Source organism: Hemicordylus capensis, chromosome 4 (assembly GCF_027244095.1).
Source record: "Hemicordylus capensis ecotype Gifberg chromosome 4, rHemCap1.1.pri, whole genome shotgun sequence".
Taxonomy (NCBI): Eukaryota; Metazoa; Chordata; class Lepidosauria; order Squamata; family Cordylidae; genus Hemicordylus; species Hemicordylus capensis.
In genome coordinates this window covers 254,177,787-254,194,475 of record NC_069660.1, presented here as the reverse complement: position 1 = coordinate 254,194,475, position 16,689 = coordinate 254,177,787, and the positions used below count along the sequence as shown (strand labels likewise).

The following is a 16,689-nucleotide window of genomic DNA, read 5'->3' as shown; positions in this document are numbered from 1 at the left end:
CTACATCTGGAGACCAAGGATAGACTGGGACTTCTGTTGGTGTTCACCTCACTGCGCGTCAGAGTCCCGACTCTGCTGGCTGACTTGGTTGCAGAGCTGGTGTTGGAGTTTCCCAGACTGATAATTCTGGGCGATGTTCACTTTGGAACCAACTTGTCAGGATCAGCTCAGGTGTTCATAGCGGACATGACAACAACTGGCCTATTCCAAGTGGTCTCAGGACCAACGCACATTGCTGATCATATTCTTGATTTGAATTTTTGCTCTGATCAGGATAGTGTTCCATGGATGGGGGCTTCCCCATTGTCATAGACAGATCACCATCTGGTTAAGGATGGTCTCACAGTCACAACTCTCCTCTGCGGGGGTGAAGGACCTATTAGGATGGTCCACCCCAAAAGGCTATTGGATCCAGAAGGATTCTAAGAAGCCTTGGAAGGCTTTAAGGATGGTTCTGCCAGCGATTCTGTCAATGCCCTGGTTCAGACTTGGAATAATGAACTTCCTAGGGAGGTGCACGTGATTGCCCCTAAGTGCCCTTTCTAACCTACTCCTAAATTTGCCCCTTGTTATACAAAAGAACTACGGGGACTGAAGTGGCAAGGTAAGCAGCTTTAGTGCAAGTGGAGAAAATTGGCTCAAATCCAACAGATTACAACACGGAGCACATTTGAAGATTTATGCTCTGGCAATGCGTGCAGTAAAAAAGCAGATATTTTCTGCCCACATTAAGTCTGCAAGCTCAAGTCCAGTGGAGTTGTCTAAGATTGTGAGAGGGGCTAGTACATGCCCCTCCTCCCTTGAATGAGAATGTGGATCCATCAGTTACCTGTTGTGATATTTTTAATGAGGGGTTTTTTTGCAGATAAGAACGCTAATATTCTAGCTGAACTAGACTCTACAATTACTGCAGTGTCTACTGTGGGGATGTCCAGTAGCTGCTCTTGTATGGTTAAATTGGATCAGTTTCAGTTTGTGACTCCTGAGGATGTGGACAAGCTGCTTGGGACACTTCACCTTACTACCTCTCTTCTTGATCCTTGTCCGACATGGCTTATACAACCTAGCAGGGAGTTCATTGGAGAGGATCTTGTAAAGATCGTCAGTGCTTCTCTGATGGAGGGTAAGATGTCCCATTGTTTAAAGGAAGCAATTATTATACCACTGTTGAAGAAACCTGCATTGGATCCTTCTGAATTAGGCAATTATAGACCTGTCTCCAACCTCCTATGGTTGGGTGAGGTAACTGAGAGGGTGGTGGCATCTCAACTTCAGGCGGAGGAAGCAGATTATCTGGACCCATTTCAAACTGGCTTTCAGGCGGGTTATGGGGTTGAGACGGCCTTGGTGAGCCTGATGGATGATCTCCAACTGGCAGTCGACAGGGGGAGTATTACTCTGTTGATCCTTTTGGATCTCTTGGCGGTTATTGATACCATCAACCATGGTATCCTTCTGAGTACCTGAAGGGGTTGGGAGTGGAAGGCACTGCTATGCATACCTCTCAGATAGGTTCCAGATGGTGTCGTTTGGAGATTTTTGCTCTTCAAAACAAGAGCTATTGTATGGGGTCCCGCAGGGCTTCATTCTCTCTACAATGCTTTTTAACATCTAAATGAAACTGGTGGGAGAGATCCTTAGGGGATTTGGTGCAGAGTGCTATCAATATGCTGATGACACCCAAATCTATTTCTCCATTTCAACTTCATCATGAAATGGCCTAAGTTCCTTAAATGCCTGCCTGGAGATGGTAATGAGGGAGAACAAACAGAGGTTGAATCCAAGCAAGACAGAGATACTCATTGTGGGAGGTTGGAACTGAGGACGTGGCTTAGATCTGCCTGTTCGGGATGGGGTTACACTCCCCCAGAAAGACCAGTATGTAGTCTGTGAGTACTTCTGGGCCCAAACCTCTCCCTGGTTTCTTTGGTTGATGCAGTGGCGAGGAGGGCTTTCTATCAGTTTGGCTGATACAGCAGCTATGTCCATTTCTGGAGATAAATAACCTTAAAACAGTGGTGCATATGCGGGTAACGTCTAAACTTGATTAATGCAATGTGCTCTATGTTGGGCTGACTTTGTACATAGTCTAAAGTACCAAACAGCAGCTAGTACAGAATGCAGCAGCCAGGTTGGTCTCCAGGATTACACAAAGAGATCATATTCGGATGATTGCTCCGAAGCGTCCCTTCCGACCTGCTGCAAAAATGGCTCCTTGGTATACTGAGGAGCTGCGGCGGCTGAAGCGGTTGGGTAGGCGACTAGAGCGCAAGTGGAGGAGAACTCAGTTCAAATCTGACAGGATTCAGCATGTGACCCATTTGAGGACTTATGCGGTGGCGGTGCGCACAGCAAAAAAGAGATTCTGGTCTGCATTGCGGCTGCAGGTACACGCTCAGCGGAGATATCCCGGGTAGTGAGGAGTTTGGTTTCTTCTCCTTCTACTTCCAATCAGTCCCCGGAGTTGCTCTGCTGTGATGCCTTTAATGGGTTCTTTGCGAATAAGATCTCCTGTATTCGGGTTGACTTGGACTTCACTATTTCTGCAAGTTCTACGGAGGAGGTGTCCAGCGATCCCTCTTGCAGTATTAGATTGGATCAGTTTCAATCTGTGACTCCTGAGGATGTGGACAAGCTGCTTGGGGCGTTGCGGCCTACCAGCTGTTCTCTGGATCCTTGCCCGACTTGGCTGCTTCCATCTAGCACGGAGCTTGTTGGAGGTGGCCTGGTTAATATTATAAATACATCACTGAGGGAGGGTAGGGTGCCTCCTTGTCTGAAGGAGGCAATGGTTAGACCACTCCTAAAGAAGCCTTCCCTGGATCCCTTAGCGATGGATAGTTACAGGCCAATCTCCAATCTCCCTTGGTTGGGGCAAGGTAATTGAGAGGGTGGTGGCCGACCAGCTCCAGGCAGTCTTGGAGGAAACTGATTATCTAGACCCATTTCAAACTGGCTTTAGAGCTGGCTATGGGGTTGAGACTGCCTTGGTTGGCCTGATGGATAACCTTTACTGGGGAATTGACAGAGGGAGTGTGACTCTGCTGGTTCTTTTGGATCTCTCGGAGGCGTTTGATACCATCAACCATGGTATCCTTCTGGATCGCCTGGGGGAGTTGGGGATAGGGGGCACTGCCTTGCCGTGGTTCCTCTCCTATCTCTCAGGTAGATTCTTGATGGTGGAGCTTGGTGACAGTTGTTCCTCAAAATGGAAGCTGTTATATGGAGTCCCCCAGGGCTCCCCTCTGTCACCAATGCTTTTTAACATCTACATGAAACTGCTGGGTGAGGTCATTAGGAGGTTTGGTGCTGGGTGTTATCAGTATACTGATGACACCCAAATCTACTTCTCCTCTTCATCTTCAGGAAATGGCACTCATTCTCTAAGTGCCTGCCTACAGGCAGTAATGGGCTGGATGAGGGAGAACAAATTGAAGCTGAATCCAAGCAAGACGCAGGTGCTCATTGTAGGGGCTCCGAATCTGAGGGGTGTGTTGGATCTTCCTGTGCTGGATGGGGTTACACTCCCCCAGAAGGAGCAGGTGCGCAGCTTGGGAGTACTTCTGGACCCAGGCCTCATCCTGGTATCTCAGGTGGAGGCCATGGCTAGGAGTTGCTTTATATCAGCTTCGACTGATTTGACAGCTGTGCCCAATCCTTGAAGAGGATGACCTCAAAATAGTGGTGCACCAGCTGGTAACCTCCCGGCTTGGCTTTTGCAATGCGCTCTACGTGGGGCTGCCTTTATACGTAGTCCGGAAACTTCAGTTAGTTCAGAATGCGGTAGCCAGATTGGTCTCTGGGGTAACCCGGATAGCCCATATTTTGCCTGTTTTGAAAACAGTTACACTGGCTGCCAATATGTTTCCAGGCATAATACAAAGTGCTGGTTATTACCTTTAAAGCCCTGAACGGCTTGGGTCCAAGTTATCTTAGAGAGCGCCTTCTTCTACATGATCCTCACTGCACGTTAAGGTCCTCTGAGGAGGTCCATCTCCAGATACCACCTGTTCGTCTGGTGGCGATTAGAGGCGGGCCTTCTTTGTAGCTGCTCCTGGGCTGTGGAATGCACTCCCAGCAGAAATCCGAAATCTTAATTTCTTTATTGACCTTCAAGAGAGCCCTTAAAACCTATTTGTTTGGCCTGGCCTTCCAGGGTTTTTAATTAGTTTTAATTGTTTTAATGCTTTAACCTGGTTTTCACGGTTTTAATTGTTCTGATTGTTTAATTGTTTTTTAAGATGTTTTAATTGTTAATTGGTGTTTATATTCACATTTCTGTTTTAATTGTTATTGGTTTTAATGGTTTCTGTTTTACTTGTAAACTGCCCTGAGCCATTTCAAAAGGGTAACCTTTTGGATAAACATCGAATAAATAAACAAACAAATAAAAAAATATTACACCAATTTTGAAAGAACGACACTGGCTGCCAATAAGTTTCTAGGCAAAATGAAAAGTTCTGGTTATAACTTATAAAGCCCTGCATCCAAGGCATTTAAGAGACCACCTTTTTCTTTATGAACCCCACTGCCTATTAAGATCATCTGAGGAGGTCCAGTTGCGGTTGTCACCAGGTTTGTTGGTGACGACTCTAAACCGGGCCTTTTCTAGGGTTGCCCCAGGACTTTGGAATGTGCTTCCTATCAAAATGAGCCTCCCCTTCTCTGGATGTTTTTAAGGAGAACCTGAGGACATACCTGTTTAAATTAGGCTTTTAGTTTATAGTTTTTCTGTATTTTAAACACTTTTAATTGTGTTAATGTTTTAAATTGTTGTGTTTTTAGATTGTGAACTGGCCAAGGATTTGTGTATGGGGTGGTATAAAAATGTGTCAGACAGACAATAGTTTACAGTGACATTCAAATCAGGCAAACTGTGCTTTCTGCAAAACATAGTTTGCTGTCTGAAGGCAAATTATGGTTTGTCCCGTTCAGACATCACAGAAAACTAGGCGCTGATGAAGACAACTGGAGTGTGTAAGGGGATGAATGAGTGACCCTGAAAGTACAGCATGATTTGACCATGATGACATCTAAGCTGGATCTACAGAGTAAACAGCATCTTATAGAGAAGTACCATCAGCACCAGGAGCTCTCTTTCAAAGCCTTCCTCTATTTTTTTCTAGAAACCTGAGACTTGCTTACACATGTTCTTTTCAATGATCACATGATCACTTCTCAAATTAAAAAGGGTAAGATATAGAAAACCTCCTATTTAATTTAATTTAATTTAATTTAATTTAATGTTCATTTTTGCATATACAAAAAGCTCCGTTGGGCCACCGCAAATGACTATCTAAACACAATGTCAGTGACATCGACTAGACCCAAAGAGCCTTCTTCAGGAATTAATCCACAGTCCAGCAACATGCAAACACTATACTCAGGAAGAGATGCAATACTCATATCTAGTTAATCTAGATCTCTTTTGTTGCAGCTTTAAAAAAAGTGTAACATCATCTGACAAACACCTTTTGGAATCAGAATAAAAGTTTTAGTTTCAGTGTATGTGGTCTATCCTATAAATGGAAAGACAAAAGTTCTCATTTTAATAAAATATATTCACTGTATGTATTTTTTAAATTGAAACCCCACATCTAAGTATAGTATTTTTTAAAATCAGTTTTATTCTCAATTCAGATATAATATTTTATGGCCTAATCTTAGCTGCAGGTTGGGAACATTAGCTGAATTTTTTTTAACTTGCTGGATAACCTTTAAAAAGGGCCTCCACCAGCACCCAAAACAGTAGTCTTATAGCCACCAAAAGTGCTGTGGCAACGCTCATTCTGTGCCTCTGGTTATGATTAGCCGTGCTATGGGGGTACTGACCCAACATGGCTGGGGTGGGGGAAGAGTCCTGCAAATGCTCCTCTCCAAAGGCCTTTTAAGCAGCACCACTTTTTCCTTCTCTGTCTATTGAAATGTTTTTTCAGTGGTTGGAGTAGGACAGCTCTGCCACATGTTCTGTTAGAACTGCTGCAGTACAAACCACCACCAGGCTATCTGAAAGGATTATTTGCCATTGCTCCCTGTCTAGCATCCTACATTTCACTGAAACTTTTGTTTCCCGTTGGAGACCTAAGCACACATTACCTGTTCACTGAGCTGTATTACTTGCGTCTCCAAGTCTTTATCAGATTTGGATGCTGAACTGCTTGGTGGTGTTCTTTTTGCTGACGAAGGACGAGAGGGCGTAGATCCTGGTTTTGAAGCTGGACTGGATTTGGCAGCACCTGAAAAACATGTACACAAGTGTTATAACAACAGTCAGACACTCTGCTGGGTAATGGATTTCCTGATATACCCATTTTGACACAGAAAGTGTTTAGTATACAATTGTCCTGCACAAGTTTCCAACTCCAAAGTTTTCTAGAAGTCCTGCAACTTGCAGCTTAACTATAAAATATTTTAGATTCCACATTGATGGTTTTAAAAACTCATTTCTTTACAGGAGTTTGGAATCTTGAACGGGGGCAACAGGGTGGCAGGGAGATAGGCTGCCGCCCCAATTACCTGTTACAGTAATGGACACCGGCAGTGGGAACGTGGCTGGAGGTGTAAGTGCACCCTCCCCCGCTCTTACAATGGCAACCCTGCTGCTGTCAAACCCGCAGAACTGTCGGTTCTTGGAACAGGTTCAGAGGCTTACAAAGGGCTTCCGAGCTGGTTCCGTGCACATCCCTAAGCGTTCGAGCACCAGTGTTACATTAGTCTGGAAGTGAGCCACTATTTTCAGCTAATGACATTTAGCAATATTAAGTCAAAGGAAAGGTTCAGCAATCATCTTGAATTCCAATTACCTTTCTTTGGTTCAACTACTTTTGTTCCATATTACATATTATTAGCCTGGAAGCTGGAAGCAAATATATAATTAAACATATGTCCAATTAGAACATTAAAAAAAAAATCAAAGTATTCTCCTTTCATATAGTCAGTCTTTTTCAGCAGATGTTAATGAACAAATCCACAAATGCCAGTAGGCATTTTTTTCCTAAGTAATGCTGTGAATCTATCAAGCATGTATATTATAAGAAAACGGTATTAAGATATGCAAAAATATTATTTTTAGTAAAATCTAATTGAGAAATCAAAGGAGGGGATACCTACTGAAGCAACTGGTCTAAAGCAAATGTTTCATAATAAATCTAAAATATTTGCTCATATCTGAATCATGTGAAAGTTTGGGCACTGGCAATGGAGTAGAGCTGGGATCAACAAATACTTAGTTTGTAAAGAATGCAAATGGCAAAGGTGAAGACCTTACGTACTCATGCATAATTTTCACTCATAAGTAGGACTTATCCACACATCCATCTATCTATCTATCTCTTTATTTAAAATATTTCTATAACAGCCAAAACTTTCATCTCTGGGCAGTTTACAATTAAAATCATTTAAAACATTTAAAACCCAATATTAAAAATATTAAAACTATGAATCTAATTAAAAGCCTGGGTGAATAAATGCGTCTTCAGTGCCTTTTTAAAAGTTGCCAGAGATGGGGAGGCTCTTATTTCAACAGGGAGCGCATTCCAAAGTTCAAGGGACTGCAACGGAGGTGGCCTGTTCACAAGTAGCTGCCAGACGGGTTGATCTTAGCAGGCAGTGGGGCTCATGGTGAAGAAGATGTGCTCTTAAATAACCAGGGCCTAAGTTGTTTAGGGCTTTATAGATAATAACCAGAACCTTGAATTTTGCCCGGAAATGTATCAGCAGCCAGTGTAGTTCCTTCAACACAGGAGTGATATGGTCTCTCCCATATTTATTTATTTATTTAGCGCATTTTTATACTGCCCCAACCCAAGGTCTCAGGGCGGTTCACAACAAACAAAAACAAAAAATCAATTAAATATACTAAAAACAGTTTAAAACAATCAATAAACAATCCAAAATTTAAAAAGTTACAAAGTTAAAAAGCTAAAAGGCCTGGGTAAAAAGATAAGTCTTTAGACACTTTTTAAAAGCCGCTAGAGGTGGGGGGACTCTTATTCCCACGGGAAGCGCGTTCCAAAGTCTCGGGGAGACAACAGAGAAGGCCTGTCCCAGAAACCAATCTGGGTGCTGCATTCTGTACCAACTGCAGTTTCTGGAATATATACAAAGGCAGCCCCACATAGAGCGCACTGCAGTAATCCAGTCTAGAGGTTACTAGCATATTGACCACCATTTTGAGGTCATTCATCTCAAGAAACAGACGCAACTGGTTTATCAGCCAAAGCTGATAAAAAGCACCTCTGGCCACCACCTCAACCTGGGACACCAGGGAGAGGCTTGGATCCAGAAGCACCCCCAGACTGAGTACCTGTTCCTTCTGGGGCAGCATGACCCCATACAGAACAGGCAGATCAAAATTGTCTCCCAAGTTCTGACCCCTCACAATCAGTGAGGGAAATAAGTATTTGATCCCCTGCTGATTTTGTCCGTTTGCCCTCTGACACAGAAATGACCAGGCTATAATTGGAATGGTAGGTTTATTGTAGCTGTGAGAGACAGAATAACAACAAACAAACCCTCAAAAGCCCAGTGCCCAAAAGTCAGTGATGGATTTGCATTGTAGTGAGGGAAATAAGTATTCGATCCCTTCACAAAAGATGTCTTAGTACTTGGTGGCAAAACCCTTGTTGGCAATCACAGAGGTCAGACGTTTCTTGTAGTTGGCCACCAGGTTTGCACACAACCCAGGAGGGATGTTGTCCCGCTCCTCTTTGCAGATCCTCTCCAAGTCAGAAAGGTTTCGAAGCTGATGTTTGGCAACCCGAACCTTCAGCCCCCTCCACAGATTTTCTATGGGATTAAGGTCTGGAGACTGGCTGGGCCACTCCAGGACCTTCATGTGCTTCTTCTTGAGCCACTCCTTTGTTGCCTTGGATGTGTGTTTTGGGTCATTGTCATGCTGGAATACCCATTCACGACCCATTCTCAATGCCCTGGCTGAGGGAAGGAGGTGCTCACCCAAGATCTGATGGAACATGGTCCTGTCCATCGTCCCTTTGATGCGGTGAAGGTGTCCTGTCCCCTTAGCAGAAAAACACCCCCAAAGCATAATGTGTCCACCTCCATGTTTGACGGTGGGGATGGTGTTCTTGGGCTCATAGGCAGCATTCCTCCTCCTCCACACACGGCGAGTTGAGTTGATGCCAAAGAGCTCGATTTTGGTCTCATCTGACCACAACACTTTCGCCCAGTTCTCCTCTGGATCATTCAGATGTGCATTGGCAAACTGCAGACGGGCCTGTACATGTGCTGCCTTGAGCAGGGGGACCTTGCGGGCACTGCAAGATTTCAGTCCTTCACGGCGTAGTGTGTTACCAATAGTTTTCTTGGTGACTATGGTTCCAGCTGCCCTGAGATCATTGACAAGTTCCCCCCGTGTAGTTCTGGGCTGCTTTGTCACCGTTCTCATGATCATTGCAACTCCACGAGGTGAGATCTTGCATGGAGCCTCAGACCGAGGGAGATTGACAGTTATTTTGTGTTTCTTCCATTTGCGAGTTATCGTGCCAACTGTAGTCACCTTCTCACCAAGCTGCTTGGCAATAGTCTTGTAGCCCAGTCCAGCCTTGTGCAGGTCTACAACCTTGTCCCTGACATCCTTTGACAGCTCTTTGGTCTTGGGCATGGTGGTGAGTTTGGAAGCTGAGTGATTGCTTGCTTCTATGGACAGGTGTCTTTTATACAGGTACTGTAACAAGCTGGGATTAGGAGCACTTCCTTACAGAGGGTGTTCCTCATCTCAGCTTGTTACCTGCATATAGTGAAAAGACACCTGGGAGCCTGAAATCTTGCTGGTTGATAGGGGATCGAATACTTATTTCCCTCACTACAATGCAAATCCATCGCTGACTTTTGGGCACTGGGCTTTTGAGGGTTTGTTTGTTGTTATTCTGTCTCTCACAGCTACAATAAACCTACCATTCCAATTATAGCCTGGTCATTTCTGTGTCAGAGGGCAAACGGACAAAATCAGCAGGGGATCAAATACTTATTTCCCTCAGTGTAAGTACCTCCATCTTATCTGGATTCAGCTTCAGTTTGTTATCCCTCATCCAGCCTATTACTGCCACCAGGCAGGCATTTAGGGAGGTTATGCCTTCTCCTGATAATGCTGACATGGAGAAATAGATTTGGGTGTCATCAGCATATTGATAACACCGTACACCAAATCCCCTGACGATCTCTCCCAGCGGTTACATGTAGATGGAGCCCTGAGTAACACCATAGAAAGTTCAAATTTTGAAGAACAGTCTCCAAGAGATACCATCTGGAATCTGCCCGTGATGTAGGAGCGGAACAACTGCAAAGCAGTGCCTCCCACCCCCAATCCCCTCAGACGTTCCAGAAGGATACTCTGGTCAATAGTATAGAAAGCTGCCAAGAGATCCAAAAGGACCAACAGAGTCACACTCCCTCAGTCAATTTCCAATTGGAGATCATCCATCAGGCCAACCAAAGCAGTCTCCACTTCATAGCCTGCCCGAAAGCCAGTTTGAAATGGGTCTAGATGATCAGTTTCCTCCAAGACTGCCTGGAGCTGGGAGGTCATTTTCTCAATCACCTTGCCCAGCCACGGAAGGTTGGAGACAGGCCTGTAATTGCTTAACTCCGAGGGATCCAAGGCAGGCTTTTTCAGAAGCGGTCTAATGATTGCCTCCTTAAGACAAGGAGGCATCCTGCCCTCTCTCAGAGAAGCATTTATAATCTCTGCCAGGCCCTCTACAATAGCTTCCCCACTAGATAGTATAAGCCATGTTGGGCAAGGATCAAGAGGACAGGTGGTAGGCCACACCATTCCAAGCAACATGTCCACATCCTCAGGAGTCACAAACTGAAACTGATCCAGGATCATCACATAAGAGGAGATGCTGGACACCTCAGCTTCAGACTCTGTAACAATTGTAGATTTTGAATCTAAGCCCTACTACGAGAGTTTTTATCCACAAAGAACTCATTAAAAATGTCACAGCGAGTAATTGTTGGTTCCAAGTACCAATTCAAGGGGGAAGGGGTGCACATTAGCACCACCCTGTTCAGAGTGAAAGACCAGATCAAGCGTGTAGCCAGCAACATGCGTTGGTCCTGAGACCACCTGGGATATGCCCATAGTTGTCATGGCCGCTATGACAACTGCCATAAATTCAGCAAATTCTGCCATATGTGTTGATAATCTAAAAAACTATTATTCTTACTTGACATTCCAGTAGTTAAAAACAAAACTGGTCCTACCAAGGAGCAATAACTAAAAGCAAAATCTGAAAGTGCAGAAAAATGAGATGATCATCTATGTAGGCTATAATTACTCGGGAAGCAATACCACAGCAAAGGGCTGTTCTTGATCAGGTATAAAGAGGATAAATGGGGGGGGGGTCAAGCACACATTCTTGACTTCCTCAGCTACAAACAGTACTGTTATGATCTGCAAATATGCCAATCACCAAAACCAACCAAACAGAAGATAAATATTGCGGGGTTGGGGGGGGGGGGATAAAAGCTAAAATACCATAGTTTGTTATACAAGAAGCAGAGGTCCCATGCGTATCAAAGAAAACTCTTCAAGCTGAATGTCTCACCTAAACTCACAGATTAGCCTGTAACCAGCAATTATGCAGAACCTTAAGAGGCACAGTGGGGAAATGCTTGACTAACAAGCAGAAGGTTGCTGGTTTGAATCCCCATTGGTATGTTTCCCAACACCTATATCACGCAGCAGCGATATAGGAAGATGCTGAAAGGCATCATCTCATACTGTGTGGGAGGAGGCAATGGTAAACCCCTCCTGTATTCTACCAAAGCAAACCACAGGACTCTGTGGGTTCCAGGAGTCAAAATTGACTTGATGGCACACTTTATAACTGGCATTATTGCCAGTTATAGGCTAATCTGTGATATAAAATAAATATATGACATATGAGATCTCTGGATCTAAAGTAAACGGATGAGACACTTACACAAAAAGTTCATGAGCACCAATAGGAATTACTCTTATTATACCAACTTTGATTGTTTTGATTCTTTAGCTATACATGTGCACATGATGCTCACACATACCTCTATTGATGCGAAATATCACAGCATACTCCGGGCCTTGCTCTTTAAACTCCCACTAAAATTAACTGGAAGGGGGTCCTACACTGATTTGTCCCAGGTCTTGCTCACCACCAAGATTCTCTAAGGATAGCCCTGCAGCATACATACAGTGCAACAAAGTGGATTCTAGCCCATGAAAGCATGCATCACAACAAACACATTAGTCTTCAGTGAGCCAGTCTGGTTTTTGGTTTTTCCTGCAACAGACGAACAATAGGTTATCCTCCTGAATAATCTATTTGCTAGATGACTTACAAAGTCAACTCATAGGAACATAGGAAGCTGCCATATACTGAGTCAGACCATAGGTCCATCTAGCTCAGTATTGTCTACAAAGACTGGCAGCAGCTTCTCCAAGGTTGCAAGCAGGAATCTCTCTCAGCCCTATCCTGGAGATGCCAGGGAGGGAACTTGGAACCTTCTGCTCTTCCCAGAGCAGCTCCATCCACTAAGGGAAATATCTTATGGTGCTCACACATGTAGTCTCCCATTTTTATGCAACCAGAGCAGACCTTGCTTAGCTAAGAGGACAAGTCATGCTTGTTACCACAAGACCAGCTCTCCTCTCAAAAGTTATCACATTTGTCTTAGCAGCCTCAAAGTTCAGGTATAAGCTAGTGATAGAAAGGTGTTTCTGAAATTGTAAATTTTTTTGAACTGAAAATATGGAATAATCTTTTTCAAGTCTTTTAGACAGATATGTGCATTTATCAGTATCCATGAGATGTTGTGTAGCTTTGTTTGTAATGTTTTGCACTTTGTATTATGTCTAATATGTAGTCATTTATGTGCTGCTGATCCATGGTTAATGCCATGTGACATAAACAATTTCAGTACTGAATTGATATTTACTTGGTATATTTTTCTATCTGCCTTACATAGGACCAATAGTATAATCCTTAATACTTGCTTCCATCTATACTTGTAGGCAGCTCATAGCAATGTCCAAGAAAAATAGTTTAACACTGGTTCTAAGCTGATGTCAATATTAAAATCAAATTTACAGATGACATCCTACAGTAAGATGATTAGCAGTGCACCTCTTAGATGAAAACCTGCAAAAAGCTCTGTTCTCGTTGATACTTTCTTCCAAAACATAACACTTAAAGATGTTAAGGCAGTATAAAAATATGATAACTAAATAAATACACATACACACCGTTTTCCAGCTCATTCAGGGTATGTGCAAAGTAGAAAGTCATACATCTCCCCCCATGATGAAATGCAAGTCCTGGAATTGCATCAGAAGTGTACGCATTTCACTGTGGGGGAGGAAACATGCATTTTTCTCCTTTCATGTTGTACACCAGAAGTACGGAAAGGGGTCAACAAGTCATTTGTGCATCCTCTATCACCAACTCTGCATAATGTACAAAGCTGTCCTCATTGTACTGAAGAAGGATTCCTTATGTCATTTAAACCTAACTTAAGACTGCTTAATACAATGTATTTAGAACCCAGAAATTGATTCAGGAGTACAAAATATGCACACTTTTCATTGTTATGATGAGTGCCCAAGTGTATATCCAATGGCTCTTCCCTTCAAAATATATGTGAGCAGAACTCAGATTCTTTCCTGGTGATTTTATTACTAGTCCCTGAAGATGACCCGAGGATGAAAACATGTTATACATGTTATATAGATGTTATCAAATTATTGTATTACTTTTCATCCAACCTATGACTGAATCTCTGCTGAAGAAACTAAGTAAAAATATACCTATATGGGAAGTTTTGCTTAATTTTCTTTGAAAAAAGCATTTTAGTAATGTTTAACAGTATAATCTCTGTAATAATGTCTTAGTATACTGATTTTGTCTTAATTCTCTTTGACATTTGCAGCCTAACAGTGACAAATTATCCGGTATTATCCAAGGGCCACCAACTCTGTACCAAGTCAGATCTTGCCTTCCAAGCAAGGGGGGGGGGGGAACACATCAGGGTAGTCAAAAGATTAGTCCTAAGAAACTATTTATGCTACCGTTTCCAAGCTGCATTATCCTTGACCTGCAATGACTCGCTTGAACAGTTGCCCTCTTAAGGCACAACGAAAATCTGTCATTTCCCATTCGTGAAACTGAATAAAGATATTTCTCATATTCTGAACACCAGTTCAATTTTTAACAATAACCATTAATTCCAAATACCTAAGAATAATACAGGAGAAATAACTCATTTGGAAAGATGGGTCTCAGCACTCCATTTACAGAAAGAGGAAACAGATGCTAGACTCCATGGGGATCCAAAAGTTTGGAATCAGATTGAGATTGAAGATAATTCCAGCTTGCTTTGGGGGTTAACTGTCAAACCTGTCTGTGGGAAACTAGAAAACTAAACTGAAGTTCGTTGTATGTGTGCAGCTACATAGCTGTGAGTCTTTCAAGATGTTTCTTATTTGCACAATTCTTTTCTACTTTAGTAGCCCTGGGAATGTATAATGAGCTATGAGTGGAACTGAAGCCCCAGTGTTGGGCTGCTGGACATCCTTCTCACCCCTCTCCCCAGTTTTAAAATGTTCACCAGGGCTGGGATAAGAGGGGAGCCCTCTTTTTGCAAAAATGTTTCAGCCATGTGAAAATGGAGTCATGCTTTGGAACTCTTTGGAGGCGTGCACACTTAACATTTGAAAATGTCTGCCTCCGTTTTAAAGGAAACAATTCACAATCTGATGTTTAACATAATCCCCACCACAATCTTAGCAAGTGCTTTGCCAAGAGAGGATGGCAGATTATGATTTTGCAGCAAAAGGAGGAATTTTCTTTAGTACAGAACTGCTTTTTCTGAACAGCTTCAGACACCAGCATGGGGCAGACTAGTGCAGATGAAATGAATACAACACACAGTAGGCAAATAATGTGTAACAAGGGGGGACTGGATTCAGACAAAGCCCCTTGGCGGAGTGTTTCAAGTACACTGAAAGCATCTCCATTTTCATATGAGAAATATTGGAGGATATGTAATACAGATCTGTAGGAACTCTACAATTTCATGTCAGTATAATCTGACAAGGAAAGACACACAGTCCCTAGGTTTCTTTTCACCTCCATTGAGCAAAGCATCTAAGCTTAGAAAAGCAGTCCTTGGAAAGGAAAACTGGAGTGCTTCTTTTGTATGTGTAGCAAGTTTTTGGCTCATGGGACCAATAAATGTGCCATCTACCACTTGCACTCTTTAGTGGTATAGTCCTGAAAGAGCTGCACCATCTGCTTCTCCTGAACGCCTGGATTGGCTCTTTAAAAATGGAGTAAATTTAAAGAAAACAGAGACAAAGAAACACATAGCGTGAAGAACTCGGCTGTCTTGGTCACTTGGCAAGCAGTCCATGCAGCTGGAGATAGGCATGCTAGGATATCCTCAAGAAACCAGGTATGCACTGCCTGAACTAGTGTCGCTTTATTTATTTATTACATTTATATCCAGCTTTTCCTCCAAGGAGCCCAGAGCAGTGTACTACATACTTGAGTTTCTCCTCACAACAACCCTGTGAATTAGGTTAGGCTGAGAGAGAAGTGACTGGCCCAGAGCCACCCAGCAAGTATCATGGCTGAATGGGGATTTGAACTCAGGTCTCCACAGTCCTAGTCCAGCACTCTAACCACTACACCACGCTGGCATTAGAGTTTGATATGTCAGTTTGTTGTTGGGAAACATTCTGGCAGTTTCGAGGTCAAGCACAATTCACTTAGTTGCTTCCTACACTAAAGAGCACCATACAATGCACCTCTACTGTCCCTTAGATATGCATTTATATGGAAAAATACTGATACCAAATCCAAAAATACCAAATCCTTCACAAATATAATGCCACTGTTTTCCAATAGCAATTTGAGTAATACTTGCAAGAAAGCTGCAACTGCATCAATAGAGGGCTTGATTTGCATGCTACACAAATACTTCTCTGAGGGCAGTTGGGATGCATCATATGGAGTGTTTTGTGACATATGAACCAGCCCTTGAATTTTCATAGATGTACATTTTTATATACTCCAAGCATCTGGTTATGGCCATCCAGTATTATCATGCTTTGAAGTACCGTTTGAAATAACAACTTACTTTTTTCTACTTTGGGGCAGATTCTCAATTAAAAATGCATTCATTTTATCACAGTTATAACGAGTGCATGCTTCAAACATGGGTTCTTTTAATACATAGTAGGAAAAGGCAGGAAAGGATGAGATGCTACTAAAGAAAAAAAAGCCATGTTTAACAGGCATGTATCCATAACCAATGCCAAAAAGACAGACTTTATAATGTGTTATTTGTATCAATTTACATTTTTATAAGCCGCAAACAACATTAATAATAATGCACTCTGACTAGTTTTAACAAGTCACTATTCGTGTGGATGGCAATATTAAGGAATTGGAATTTCTGCTTCTCAAAGAATATATTGAGAACTTTCTCACGATCAGTGAGAAAGGGCTACAGGGTGAGCAGGGAGGAAACCTTGGAATGCTTACCTCCTGCCGCAGACGATCTGGGCTGCTGGTCTGGGTGTGGAAATCACGTGTCCATATATGCAGCTGCCACCTCCACCCCGGCAGCGTGGAGGGTTGGGACCAGGGGCACAGCATCCCCCACTCAAACTCCCATAATGCACTG

General features: G+C 43.0%; 1 protein-coding gene across 9 annotated transcripts in view; it reads right to left on the bottom strand.

Annotated features, from left to right (window-relative positions):
- Positions 1-16,689, bottom strand: part of MAPRE2 (microtubule associated protein RP/EB family member 2) — a 192,077-nt gene that overhangs the window by 12,267 nt on the left and 163,121 nt on the right. For all 9 annotated transcript variants that reach the window (XM_053244461.1, XM_053244459.1, XM_053244463.1 and 6 more), the window contains one exon: positions 6,097-6,236. In XM_053244461.1, the coding sequence (XP_053100436.1) occupies positions 6,097-6,236 (140 nt within the window). The remainder of the gene's footprint in view (positions 1-6,096; positions 6,237-16,689) is intronic.